Genomic DNA, 14,968 nt, shown 5'->3' on the forward strand with positions numbered 1-14,968 from the left:
TCGTATGCATGCATCCAAAAGGAGTTTGGGCTGGAGGAGGAGGGGCAACTTTGAATATTGTGTTTACAAACCACAACAGAAAAAAATCAAACTCATTCTGTCATTAAGGATATAGTCAAAAAAAACTCCAGTCTTTCTGAGATAACTATGATTTTCTTATGACTCTTCACTTGCTTGATAGACATACAGTGAGCTACATAATTATATAAATATAGAGACTTACATTAGTGTTCCAAAAATTATATATATCGCCATCACCTTTTGTGTTATAGAGTACAAAATTTTACTTGTGCTTTTTTTCAGTGTCTCATACATTTATTTAAACATTTATTTGGTTGAGTTTTATGTCTCTGTTTTGGGGTTTAAATTTTATATATAAATATAATTTTTGTTAAGCTTAAAGTAAAAGAGCTGGTTGTCTCCTGAAAATTATGTTTCCATATAACTCATTTCAAACAGCAAGAAGGTTTTATGTACTGCAGAACAAATTGTGCTTTCTATTAACATAATGAGGAAATGTTACTAATTAACAAACATGGCAAGTCGCAATTTTTTTTACACTTAACGTATCAGCACAATGATTAACAATAGCATATTTCAATTGTTTTCCATCGAAATTGGTACTTTCAACTTTTTGCAGCATTTTATTATTATTATTATTATTATTTTGATCAACATTTCATCAAAATCACAATCTTCTCCTAACCTGAAGCAAAGTGCTGTTGCCTAAATCTAAGACAGGAGTCTGGACACAAACCTGGGGCTCTGGTGTCACAGTTCTGCACTTTGTACATCTGTCATGCATCCAATACACTTCCGTCAGAAGCCTCTGCAGTACATGACTTTAGATTTTCGTTACCTAATAGAAAAATTGTCTTTGACATAATCCAGGCAGCAATTATGCTGCATTGAAGACATGTTTGCAATACCATATTTAATCCTCAGCCCATATACCGAGCAGGTATCTCACATACTCTCATCTTGTTAGCACACATTTTGTTATGGCAGTCCTCTAAAGCTTTACCCACTGCGGGCTCACTTTAATCAACATTTGTCTTTGTGTATACAGGAACCTTGACTGTTGGGCTCATTTATCCAGCTCGACTTTGCAGATACTCAGAGTTAGTATGATCGGTGCCAGTTCAAAAGTCACCAATGCAAAATTTCTGGAAATAAAGTGGCAAAAGTGATAAAAGAAACTGACTGACCAGCAGCTTAAGGAGCCAGAAACGTGATTTGTAGTAGCAGGTCTTGAAGGGGTTGATGAGAAAGAGCACCATGAAGCCATAAAGGATTAGCGGGTTGATCTGCATGGGGACGTATGTGTACTCTGAGTAGAGACAGGAGAGGATGCTGAGACACCACAACACACCCAGGAAACCAGCAATCTGCAGCACACAGGGGAGAAACAGAAGAGACTGGCATTAACACAAAGCAATTTTGACACATAATCACAATTAACAAAGCAAACTGAATAATTCAGTGCAAATCATGTTGTGTTGCGTAACTCCAGAGTATAAATGAAACCCTGTGGGCATTAGGTATGTACTGTTTCTGCTGAATGAAATAAACAGTGATGTATTCTTTGAATGTGGATTACCCTGAAGAATAAACAACCCAAATCATTCCTTCTACATTTTCCATGATCACTCATATCAATCTGACGATAAAGTTGTTTTTCTTCATTCCAGGGAAAAAAAGTTATTTTCTACTTCCTCCAGTTACAGAATAAATTGGTTTTCCCATTCTGACCTCAAACAGGTGTTGGTGTGAGAGGTTGTTTCGGGGGTTGATCTCGAAAATGAGGACGTGGTTGACTCCTGCCTGCCTCCATCCATATGTGTTAATGCCCAACAGGAAGAGGAACTGGATCAAAAGGAAACCGCCTCGATAGATCCGCACCAGTGGCCAGATGTTCTCAAAGCGGATGAACACAGCACCTGATAAAAGCACAACAGATTTTCAGCTTTTCAAAGATAAAAAAAACTCTGCATGTCTGTTTGATAACACACCTGAGGGAACAACAGCAATAAAAACCTGACAATCATGCTACTTATTAATCTTAAAAATCTACCAAATCTGCCAGTTATCGTACAGTGACAGTTAACAAATTGTGCAGAACTCAACAGGATATGAAAAATATAAGAATCTGGATGCTCGTTTGATTTACCAGAGAGAATGAAGGCGATGGCAAGAATGATAAAGAAGCCGCAGTAGAGCCCCACACGAAAGGTTGTCCAGGCCAAAGCAGGCTGAACCCAGCAGAGAGGAATACAGAAAAACAATATTAACACTTTTTATAATATTAATTAATGAGACACATAACCCCTCAACTAGACATATAAACAAGCTCAAATACACTGTACAACTTCTACAATTCTACAACTACAAATCTACACCTTCTGAATTGAATATGTCTCTATATAAAGCTCTAACTCTTTTATCTGCTTGAATATGTATTTATTATATATATGTTTGCAGGGGAAATGGAGAGATCAATAGTCACATATCACAATTCAAGTCAAACATTAATTAATGCATTAATAACAGTAGATGCAACATAGGAGGGCAAAGTGCCACTAGCCTCGATTATTTCTGAAAGATATCCTGTTCAACAATGGAAAGGCACTTATAAAATCAATACTAAAGGCTCTCATGGTTTCTCTGTCTTTGTCTCTTCCCATCCTCCTCCCTCTCTCCATTTCTCTCAAACAAACCTCTCACCTTTTGTTTTTAACCTTTATTCAACAGCAGCAAAACATTTAAACCAAAATTACAGTAAGATGCATGCAAAGATTATTCTTGCTGGGCACGGACAACACATTTGTATTCAGGTAATTTAATACTGTAGAGGGGAAGATGCCTTGTGAGACTGAAAAATGTGACACATATTTATTATCTCCGCCAGGCTTGAGTCTGGAGGGGATCATGTGTTTGGTCATGTGTTTGGTTATGTGTGTGTGTGTGTGTGTGTGTGTGTGCGTGTGTGTGTATCTGTCTATCCACAGCTAATCTTGCAAACTACTGGACCAATGAGCCTAATATTTTGTGTGCACATTAAAGATTGTATGCCCAAAGGACTCCATTCCTGCTGACTTGCTGACTCCAACCAGCTGGTATGGTATTACATGTTTTGTGGAAATTAGCTCAGGTAAAAAGAACAAGCCTTACATCCATAGAAAAGTTTTGTCTCATTTGTGCATCCACATTAATTGCATACCTGATATGCTGTGATCCACTAAAGTTAGGCATGATAAGAGATGACGTAGTCCCCATTTTTGTTATCTGCACGCCATCTTAACTGTAACTAAGTGAGGGACAATGCCACCGGATGCAGCTGTAACCCTTTTTTTGTGTCCTCTGCATTGCATCATAACACACTGGGATCATATCAAAAGTGGATCATTTTTCCTATCCAATTGTGTGGACTTGCAGATTTTGTTTATTTGGTCATTGCTCTATGATATGTATCTCTCAAACATAAGTGAGTACATAAAAAATGTGCTTAAAAGGTTTCTTTTTTGTCTGTCTTTATTGTGTATATTGTTTTCATTTCCTACTTTTTAGCCTAAAGACAAAGTTCATACAGTTTAAATTCTAGTTATAAATGACATGGGTCAAAGATTTGTGGCTGTGTTTCAATTATTATAAATACATTCACCCTTATCATCATATTGTACCATATTTCACATACAATGTTAGCAGAGAAGCTCAATTTGCACTGCACAACGCACTCTGTGCACTGCAGCTCTGTCAAAAATAGACAGGGCGTGCATTTTTTTTAGCTTCTGAAACACGCTGCGGTGTGTCTGCTCAAATTACAATAATTGTCAAGAGTGGCTGCAATCAGTCAAGACGGCCCGCCTGGCAGAGATGTGCACTTTACTGAGTGCACTTTTTTGGTTGTCATTGTGTATTTTGATTTAGTTATTTTATTTAATTTACAGCCTCCAAGTTTATAGCAATAAATCAAATGACACAAACTGAAGAGGAAAATGGTTGATATTATTGAACTGTCCCTCTTCTACACTTGCAAGAAAGTACTGGTTTGTTTAAGAGGTTATAAGGTTTGAGAGGCACAAATTATGCTTTGATCAATAATTGATTTCCAGTGTAACCAGCTGTATTTCTGACCTGAGCTGCCCCCAGTGGAGGAACTCTCAACCTCTTCATGGCCTTCTGACGATCTCCTCCCTCCAGCTCTGTGGTGACAATGGTCTATAAACACAAACAACAAAGAAATTACGATTTTTTCATAATATTATAGTGTGTTATGTGTGTTTGTGCATATGTCAGCAGGCACCTCTGTCTCAGAGATGAGTTGTGTGATCTTCTTGCAGGTGTAGAAAGGTGCCACCTCCACGTGAGCCACACGCCAATCAGCCCCACGAGATGTATCCAGGATCTTGTCATGTTTCTTCAGGATTTTACGGAAGCCAGTGAAGTTCAGATTCTGTGGACGGCAACAAGGAAACAACTGTTACATACCAGACAAACAGACTGAAAGGCTCATTTATTTCAAATTATCTGCTGCAGGAAACTTGATGACACATTTATTTGTATTAAAATGTTACTGATCATTATTCTTAAGATTTCCTCCTTCCTTGTTTATATTACAGAACTTCTCAACATAAATCCATTGTAGGAGTGTCTGTGAATGTTTGAGTGTGCGTAGTGATACCTGGTAGTTCTGGAGCAGGATGAGGCTGAGGTAGAACTCGCTGAAGGCTAGCTTCAGGTCCTTGATGTTGTGGTGTTTGCAGCGCTCCTCCTGCGACAGGTGGAACATTGTCTTGCGTCTTCGCAGGCCAGGCGGAGCGTTGCTCTCACGCTGAGCATCCAGTGAAGACTGGAGCTCATTCTGCAGCGTGGCAGAACGTCTCTGGGCTTCAGCAAGCTTTTCTACAAGAGGGAGACAATAATTGAAAAAAGTATTTAAAGGAAGTTTTAGGTTGTTTTATTGCTTATTATTGTGGTGCTGCTCACAAGACATATTTGTAATGCACATAACCACACTTACAAGGTGTGCAGAATAAAGTGAACCCACTATTCTTACTCAGTGTTTTTTGTTGTTATTGTATTGCTGGTTTTGATTAATTTAATTCAAGTAACTATAACTGCGTGGGAAGGGCTTTTAACCCTTTGAAACCTGAAGCAATGTCACTTTTCTTGTACTTCTTTCAGAAGCCTTTCACAAGTATTTATTTTAAACCTTTGAACCTTGAGAAAATTTCTTGCAAAAAATTCAGGAAAAAAGGCAATGAGCAACTTGGCAAGAAATGTCCCACAAATTGCAAATTACAAATTAATTCTATTAAGAAAACAGTTCTTCACTTTGTTGGTAATGTTTAGATTATCAAATTATTATTCCAAAGGGAGACAAGAGAGAAGGCTCTTCAGTTTGGCTTTTCCCTGTGTATCTGCTGGGAAGGAACGTCAAGTCACTACTTCAGCTTGACCCCAGCAATTTCAGTAGAGGACAGATCTCAATAATGAGCAATTACAGAAGAAGTGACAACTAAAAAAACCTTTTATACACCCTGTCTCGTCTGCTCTCCTCCATCTCCTGCTGTCTGTTCCAGGAAGCAGAAGCATGGAGACTATTAGGTTGAGCTGACATGTAAATGCTGCAGAGGGAGGAATCATTATCCGGGTCAGAGATGGGTTAATATACCCAGAGAGAGAGGGAGAGAGGGGGGAGGAATCACACAGGGCCTGGGCAGTAACCTGCATTTCATTAACTTCTCTTGTACTTCTACCTGCTTTTCTAACACAGATTAGCCCTCATTCTACTACTGCTGCTTCTTTTTTTAAACCAATTAAAAGTCATAACATGTTCAGTCACTGAACAATGAAGCTCACATCCTTATTGCCCCTTTACTTTCTCCTACACCTATTCTCCTCTATATTCTATTCTTATGCTAAAAACAGAGGTACTTGTCGGCAGTTTTCATTAATTCCAAAGAAGAACCACCATGGAGTTGCTGATGTTATTAGGCCATCAGTCGGTGGACTTACCTCGAGTCACCTCGATACACCACCAGGCCAATGTCAACATTTGTTGATGTATTTTTAGGTCACAGATATACTAATTAAAGAAGTATTGCACTGCTGAAAATATGATATTTTCATAAAACTGGGCTGTCTGTCTTAAAATTGGTGCTCCATGACCAAAGAAAAGAGATGAAAAGGGCTGTGGCATTTGCTTTTTCTCAAGAGGTAGAAAACATACCAGAATGCACTGCGTCACACCAATGTTTCAGCTGGTGGGTAACACAATGCGCATGTATGTTTTTACACAGGACACGATATGGTAAGCGGCTGGTAACAAATGATCTTGAATTGAAATTAAGCTAAAAATGTTTTAAAAACACCTGAAGCAAGGAATAGGCAATGAATTAACAGAATATTGATTCATATCAGCACTGATCGGCACTGCTTAGCTTTACCATTTTTACAATACAGGAACCATCATGCCAACGTTTTTCTGTTCACTAATTCTCGTATTGCAGCCAAACAGTGCGTTAACATATTTCACAAGACATTTTAGGCAGTAAACAGACAATACAGTAACAGAGTCTTGGTTTTTATTTGATCAGCACTAATTCTATCATTTGATCTGAGTTTGAGAGACAAAGAGGCGGGTCTTTGTCTCTTTATCCACTTTTATGCTCTTTGTGTCTGTGGTTGTGGGCATATAAAAAATTGAAACACAATCTGCAGCAACATCACCAGAGCCAGTGAAAATCAGCTCAATTTGAGCTGAAAGAGGTGCAGAGAGATCCAGACACTGGTAAGATGGAAAAGAGTTTACCAGAGTTCATTTAGACATACTACTCATATTGTTATGCCTGTTAAAATTGGCAAAGGTACCTTTTTAACTATCTTTAGTGTAAAGCTAGTTGTTGTTCTTCCTCTTGCTTTAAGAAATTTGCAAGTCATGTCTGCTCCTTCAGTGACTTGCAAGTTCTTCCAGCTGATGTGGAAACCATTAAATGAACAGACCTGGATTCACAATAACAACACTGATATCTCCTTGCCGTGCTGTTTGTGACAGCAGTCTGATAACACACCAAATCTGATTTGGTTTGAAGCATACTGGCAGCCCGACAGTCTGGGGAGCCGAGGCTCCAAAAGCTGCTCCTCTGTTCTAAACTGGGAAAAAGCAGCAGTGATGATGTGGAGGGCTCACTGGTGACTTTCACGCTTTGTTGCTTCAACACACCCACACATTCTCCAGATATCACACCACCTTCCTCACAGGAATGCTTCTTTGACATCTAAATTCACAGTAATCCCTCTACTCGACGCATACAGGCTGTCACAGCAATGCTGGGATGAACACATGACAACAGTAGGAGGCGTGAGAAAGTCAAGACCCTGACTGACTGCCACAAGTAGCTTTAGATTATATCTGAGGATTGCAGTGCACTTCTCAACAGAGGACATGGCTAGACAGTTCATGTGTGTGGAGCTAATGGACCGTAAATAGACAGGTGTTGATGGTTTAGGATTCCCCTGGTGTGGGGCTAGCAGAGAAATTTAAAGAGCCTGTTGTTCTTCCTCATACCTCAGGATGAAAGGATATTCTATTAAAAAAGAAGCCTGCAAAAATGTCTTTTTTGTGTGTTTAATCCATCAAGATGAAAGTTTCCTCAACAGGCTGCATTTCAGTGCAATGCAGCAGAATGGCTTTGAGAGGTCAAGGACCCCTTTCAGAGGCAGAGACAGAGAGAGAGCTCTGTGGAGGCAAGTGTCTTATGTAAAGTCAGCACACGATTTATCTCCATCCGACCCACGCTGTGTCTCTCACAACCTATCCAGCTTTTTCAAACTACTACACACTATACACCCAGTAACTGGCATCAGATAACGCTGCCTGTCGGACACAAATTTCCTCCTGTGTGTGGCGGATAAACAAGGCGCCCGAGAGCAGGAAGGAGAAGATGATGTTTTCATACACAACATTTAACCAACCTCGCAGCCTAGGACTGCTGAGGAAATGGTGACTCACTGACTGTGATACCGATATGATGCAACTCTGCTGTCAACAGACTTACACAAATCACATGTAGCACTGACAACATCAGAAATGACAACCAAGTGATGGTTTTGTACTGTTCCTTATTTTGTTTTTATTCATATAGAAAGAAACTTTTGATTTAAAACTCAAGCATCTCACAACTTTGAGGATATTTTAATGATTAAATAGGGAAAATGGCTATTTAAGCCTTTTACCGGACTTTCATCTCCCCATATACAATGGTGGGGATTGTAAATCACAAGTTTTATTGTAATAGCTTTGGAAAAGTTAAACATTTTCAATAAGTGCTATGCTAAAGACCCACATGTTTCCCAAGGCATTTGATTACAAATCAGATTTTATGTTTCAGATTTTCTTTTCAGATTTTTTTCTTCTGTGCTTTATTTTAGATAATTGAGATAATATCATATGACCTAACACTAACAAAAAACAGCAAAAATATGATTTGACAATTGTATTACTAAGCCCTTCCAGAGACTTACATGAAAGTAATATTTTTTTTTAATCAAATCAATAAAAATTAACCTCCTGTTGCTCGCTATAGTGCCCACATCTGACACGTTAATGCTTGCACTAACACAGCATTCAATGTTGTGATTCTTCACAAGGCCAGTTTGCTATAGAATCTCGCAAATGGCATCATTTGCATATGGTATTTGCTTTGTCTGCTGACCTGTCTTTTCTCTGAAATCCAAAATATTTGCATGCTGCTGCTTAATTCCTGAGAGGGCAGTAAATATCCTTATTGTCTTTTTTCTGGCTGCTTGCCATTATGTGCCTGGTGCTAGACCGCTGACCTGTTTGAATGTTTAGGATGGAGGTGTGCTTGGACAAAAATGGTGGCACATACGTACCATGGGAATTTCAAAATAAAGATGATCTTAAAGATGATATGTATTTATGTTTTCACTTTGCATTGATGGATGGATGGCTACACCCTCAGCTATAAGCAGATATAAAGTATGCTTATTACTGTATTTATCAACAACTATGATTCCTCCTGTGGGCACTTAGAAGCTGAAGCTGCTGTATATGCAGATAATGAATAACAACATACGCAGCAAAAGATAATTATTACCAGAAAAATCTGTCTTTGAGGGAGGAGTTTTAATTGCTGAAAAACACTGTACATTAATAAACACATTCAATGTTTGCAACTACATGAAAGTGTGTTATTATAGATCATTTATTTAGTGTTTACCTACCACAAAATATAGCGCTAAATAGTTACCCACAGACTATTTTGTCCTGAGCAGCAGAACTATGTTTTCATTATCTGCAGCAGATAAAGGATCAGGAATATAAAAGACGAGTTGACAAGACGTGGCCTCTACAGCAGCAACAGGAAGCTTCTGACATATGTCAGTAATCAGGGCACTGTTGTTAGAGAGAAATAAACTTGAGGATCAAAGTTTCTTCAGTATGTCAGTAAATCAACCTCCTGATAACAAGATCGGCAAAGATATAAATCTTGTTTGTTTGCTGCTCTTGCCATCAATCTGCCAGTTATGTCCCATCATTATGAGCTGGAACAATCTTGCCAGTCAACCTTGGCCCTCAGCTGACCCGTAATTTTTCAAACAGCCTCTAGAGGAAGCACTCATCTGCCGATACCTCCCACTATCCCCTGAGTTCGAGACCAGAAGGCACACTTATGGTACCAGAATACCAGAATATATTATGGCTGCCATCTCATGTTACACAGCACACACATACTTCTTAACTCCCTGAAATACACTCAGGCCTGCTCGCCTTAACATGACAACCACTGGCTACTTCAATCAAATGACCAAGACTAGACACAGTGTCATTTAGCACTGAAACTGGCAGCTTTGTACAGAGTAAATCAAATGAGCAGAAAACATTTGCAACATCTAAAATGATGATTAATAGTAGCAGCTGATACTTTTAACAATCTTTTATTATGGTTTGTACAAAATATGATTAAATAACATACGTAAAATTGTTAAGTTAGTAATAAGTAAAGTTAATATAACATGAGATCCAACTTTTTTCTTTTTTTATTAAAATTAAATCATTTTAAAACAGTTTAATATAGATACTTTTATCAGTTAAAGAATTTCTCTGACTATCAGCCCAATAATCACACTTTTACTGTTGGAGTTGGTTGATCTAAAGCTGTTTTTCTTATTTAAGTTTGAGTTTGCAGTCAGCATCAGTCATTAATGAAACTGAAGGGAATAAATACCTGAGTAGAATGTGTTGATTTTCAGGAGCTCCTTCTCGCAGGTCTGGAAAAACCTCTCCTCAAACTTAGCGTAGTATCTCTTTACTGTGTCTTCATCTGTGACTGGAGAAAAAACAAAAAGACAAACAGACTGTGATTAGCTGCTTGCTGAAGGGCACACGTATGTAAATATATAGAACACTGTTGCACTTTTAGAATAATGACCCACAGAGGGGTCTTTGATTATGTAGCTCTTTTTTTCATTCCTATTTACACAGTTATGTTACATAGCTGAAAAGCAACAAAAAAAGCACAGTTTATATTGTGGTGAGAAGCACTGAAAGATGAAGCCATGTCAAAACATTCTCTAAAGGACAATAATAAAAAGATTGAACATACTGTACAACACTGGAGGACCAAAGCACAAGTAATGAGATTAGAAACACCACAAAAACTACCCACATGTACCCCACAGATCTGTCCATGCGTACATATCAAGTGCTAACAAGTGAGACCTCATCTCAATACAGGGGAGGTGGAAATAGCTTCATGAAATATTCCTTCAGCTGCAATTAACAGCTATGGTTTCTCCTTTATAACAGACAGTGATAGGTGAGGATTGTCCTGTGACTGTTCACTTGTTATTTTTATGGTTTTGGGTTTGTCTTATATATATCCTTTATTTAACTAGGTAAAATTCGCACTAAGATTAAAAATCCCAGTTTAATACACTGTTATAACAATAAATGTAAGCAGACAAATACAACTATCACACATTACAAAGAACAAGCACAACCTCCAGTTAAAATGCAGCACAGAACAATAAAATACATTAATATATGCAATTATCAATTTCAGTGAAATTGATAATGTTGGCTCACATTCAAAATGCTGGCTTACTGTCAAGGAAACATCATCTGGGTAGATTTTCCTATAAGCTCACTGCAGAATTTTGTGAGTCAAAATCTTTGCCTCACTCTTAAATAACTGCAATAATTTAGTTAAGTTGATCTTTGAATGAAAAAAGTCATTCAAAGTTCAACTATCAGTTTACACAGTGTCAGCAATTATTATTATTATTATTATTAGTACTCGCATTCTCAGAAGCTCTTGGTCCTAAACGCTAGAACAGAAATAGGGAAAAAGGCTTTTGGGTACTCTGCACCTTCAGCCAGGAATTTGTTGCAGAATGACTTAAAACTCAGGGAGCTGGTGTCATTAAATGTTTTTAAATCTAAAATGAAAGACTTCTAAGTCTAAGTCTTCTATAGATGTCAATGCTTTTAGCCTGCCTGGTTGTACAATTGACCACCAGAAAGTTCTATTTTGGCTCATAGATTGTTTTCTTTTAATGCAAATTTGAATGCTTGTGAATTGTATTTTGTAGCTCCTTGTGTCTCTGTCTGCAACTTTGTGCTCTCACTGCTGACTGTCTTGGCCAGGTCTCCCTTGGAAAATAGTTTCTTAATCTCAATGGGACCAACCTGGTTAAATAAAGATTAAATAAGAATAAATGAGTAAAATAAATTAGAGTAAGCTTGAAGGATACACAGTTGCTTATTTTGGTGTCAATGTTTTTCAAGTGTCCAACTCAGCCAGTCCTTACTGAAACATATCCCTGTAGGTGTGTTCCTGTAGGTTTGTCTGAACCGAGACATCAGTGTGGTATTACAATTCAATCAGCAACTTCCTTCCGTCTCTCTTCAGTCTGACAAAACCCTGGATGTCTTTTTCGGAACCAGCCAATTCAATCAGCATTGATGCTCTGTCTAGTGTAATCTGCATCATTCACAGCAGGCTATCTGAAACCTGACAGACTTTAATATGAGGCCTTTAGCCAGTTACAACCCATTGGCACTCACATTTGCACCTTATATCATGGGTATGTTTAGGCACAATAACCACTTGGTTCTAGTTATGAAAAGATAATTTTTGGCTTAAACAGCGATGTCATGGTAAAAAGCAAGCATTTTCGTGCCACTATCCTGGATGGCCAAGCCATCCACCATCCCCTTCACCTCCTTAGGACAAAGTCAGTTTATATATAATGTCACTTTAGCGATGTTGATATGATATGTATGAAATGTGAAAATGCAACATGTTTGTGGTTTGCACAAACGTACAAAGCCAACATTTTGTTCTGGCAACTCTGCATCGAGTTAACTGCCAAGCACACATACTGCGCACACACACACGCACACACATTGTTTCTCGATGTCATATTCACGCACACACACAGAGTTGCAGTTAAGGATTTTAAACTTACATTGGGCCAAAGCAACAACATAATGTGACAACCAGGTCTAATAGATTCCCATTCCCATTACTCATTTATCAAATATCACAAAATAATTCATCTACAGTTTGTCTCACGTGTTCTTTCCATAAACAGCTAACCAGGTCATAAGTCAGACCTGGTGTGTTATTGGTATCTAAATGTCAAACAAAGATGTTCATTCTGAGCAGAAGTAAGGGTTTTACTGGATAAAGCAGATACAGCATCAGATCCAACAGGGACACTGCATCATAAACATTTGCTATTATATAAAATGAGCCTTGGCTGCAACTGGTAAATGGAGAGGCTTTCTATTCAACACAGTAATAGAAAAGAGACGCCCCGGGCAGAAGCCTGTCAATGTTACTGCTCTATTCACACACAAGCACTCACGCATGTTTGCAGCAGGGGTGTATAAGCTTGTGATGAAAAGGTGAAAAAATGCAGCTTTAAAGTCCAACAGCTTTACAAGGAAAATAAATGAGAAACTGCCTCCACACTCGATAAGATAATCAATTATAAGTTAATTAAACTGTGATCTGCAGGGGAAAACACTGTACAGCCTACAGTATACTACTGTACTGTAGAAGGACAAACCCTAATCATAAGAGTGGAAAACTTCCTTCAGCAGATGTAGAGACCTTCTGCATAATAACCTTAGCCAACTTCTACAAGTGTATCAAAGGAGTGCTCATTAAACATCCAAAACAAGATCATTATGGTAATGACAACAACTGAAAAATGGAACAGCATAACAGTAGTAGTTTAAAAACAAGAACAAACTTCCACTTGGCATTAACAGTGACTTTTTTACCGAGACTGAGAGACAGAGAACAAAGTTCTTGCAGTCCACTGATAATGATATAGATCCAGTGAGGAGATGGAAAAGAGATCTTCTATCTATCCTACATAGATATTGCTGTACCTGGCTGAATGGGGAATTTGCATATCAGAGCTCCTGACAAACCCACTTAATAAAGAGGGCAAGAGAAGCCAAGGTTAAGAGATGGAAGACGGACAAGAAGATTAGGCTGCCAAACGAGAAAGTAACAATAAGAAGAGAGACAGAAAAGGAAACAGATGGTCTCCAATCTGCCTCGCACTTCCACACAATTGCACAGTTCATCTGCAGTCACAACTCTTTCAGCCCTGCAACGATGCAGAGCTGCCAGCTGACAGACTGGCTGCTGCAGACGAGTGGATGGATTACTGTTTGGATGGAGGGATGCATGCTTGAATTGCTGACCAATCGGCCAGCGAGCAGGTTAGTTAACTGACTGAGAGCCTGGACGGTCAGTGTGTCATGACAGAATGACTAATGGTCCAACATGCTCCTTTAGTTAGAGCTGCAGGCAAGCAGCAGACTGAGCTGTACTGTAACTCAAAGTAAAAGGTTACACAGCTAATGAACACTTTGTATGAAAGAGCACTGAAGGATTAGAGACGCAGAACAACAGAAGGGAAAATATGAAGAGCAGATCATTTAACATTTATGGGACATTTTCTTATAAACCAAACATAAATGTATCTACAGTACAGTGTTACTCCCGTGTTTACAAGCATCTTTGTTGACACACAAGTGTCCCCAATATTCTGGTCAAAATGTAGCCAGAACAAACAGCAGAGTTTTTCCCAACCATTATAAGACTCGGATGCAGTGCCTTAGCATTTTTTCACAGTGCCTAAGCTGAATTAACAAAATACAAAAAAAAAAAAAAAACTATGCTCAGACACATTTTGCTAACATTTCTGGTCAGATTAAAAGTTTGTTGCTCTTCGAAATTTTTTACTTGCATTATTATTTTATTATATTACTATATCTGTGGCATTAAATGGTCCTAAAGTAACAATTATAATTGATAATATTAGTGCAATGTTTCAGGGACCATTGATTGTCCGATAAAAATAGTTAATGGAATTTGATCCCAGGTGTCCATGTGGAGCTTAGGATGATCTACAAAAAAATAAATGGCAACTATCTTAATAATCAAATAATCATTGTAGTAAATTTTTAAGCATAAAATGCCAAACATTTTCCAGTTTTTTAAGGCTTCTTAATTTGATGCTTTATTTGTTATACATGATAATAAACTAAATAGCTGTGGATTTTTGGACTGTTGGTCAGATAAAACACCATTTAGAAACGTGTTTAAAGAATTACACAGGGATTTTTTTTTTACTATTTTCTGACATTGCACTAACAGAACAATTAATCAACTGATCAAGAAAATAACTGACAAATTAATAAATAATAAAAACAATTATTAGTTGCAGCCTTGTGGGGAGAACAGTGAAATGTTAACAAAATTACTTGTAATTTTATAATGTAAAAACTTAAATTCTATTAGTGAGCACTTATGTTTTAACTGTTTTAAAAATAATTGCAGACTTCCAGAGTGTAAATCATATTTACAGAGGTGTTTCAGAAAAACACATGTGTACATTTTGGGTGGAATGACCT

At 38.0% G+C, this 14,968-nt stretch overlaps 1 protein-coding gene across 4 annotated transcripts in view; it reads right to left on the reverse strand.

Annotated features, from left to right (window-relative positions):
• Nucleotides 1-14,968, reverse strand: part of xpr1a (xenotropic and polytropic retrovirus receptor 1a) — a 95,645-nt gene that overhangs the window by 19,170 nt on the left and 61,507 nt on the right. For all 4 annotated transcript variants that reach the window (XM_042483774.1, XM_042483775.1, XM_042483776.1 and 1 more), the window contains exons 4-10: nt 10,254-10,355; nt 4,682-4,902; nt 4,304-4,453; nt 4,135-4,218; nt 2,171-2,252; nt 1,753-1,940; nt 1,209-1,388 (exon numbers count right to left, since the gene is read on the reverse strand). In XM_042483774.1, the coding sequence (XP_042339708.1) occupies nt 1,209-1,388; nt 1,753-1,940; nt 2,171-2,252; nt 4,135-4,218; nt 4,304-4,453; nt 4,682-4,902; nt 10,254-10,355 (1,007 nt within the window). The remainder of the gene's footprint in view (nt 1-1,208; nt 1,389-1,752; nt 1,941-2,170; nt 2,253-4,134; nt 4,219-4,303; nt 4,454-4,681; nt 4,903-10,253; nt 10,356-14,968) is intronic.

The sequence above is a fragment of the Plectropomus leopardus genome, chromosome 3, assembly GCF_008729295.1.
Source record: "Plectropomus leopardus isolate mb chromosome 3, YSFRI_Pleo_2.0, whole genome shotgun sequence".
NCBI classification, from domain to species: Eukaryota; Metazoa; Chordata; class Actinopteri; order Perciformes; family Serranidae; genus Plectropomus; species Plectropomus leopardus.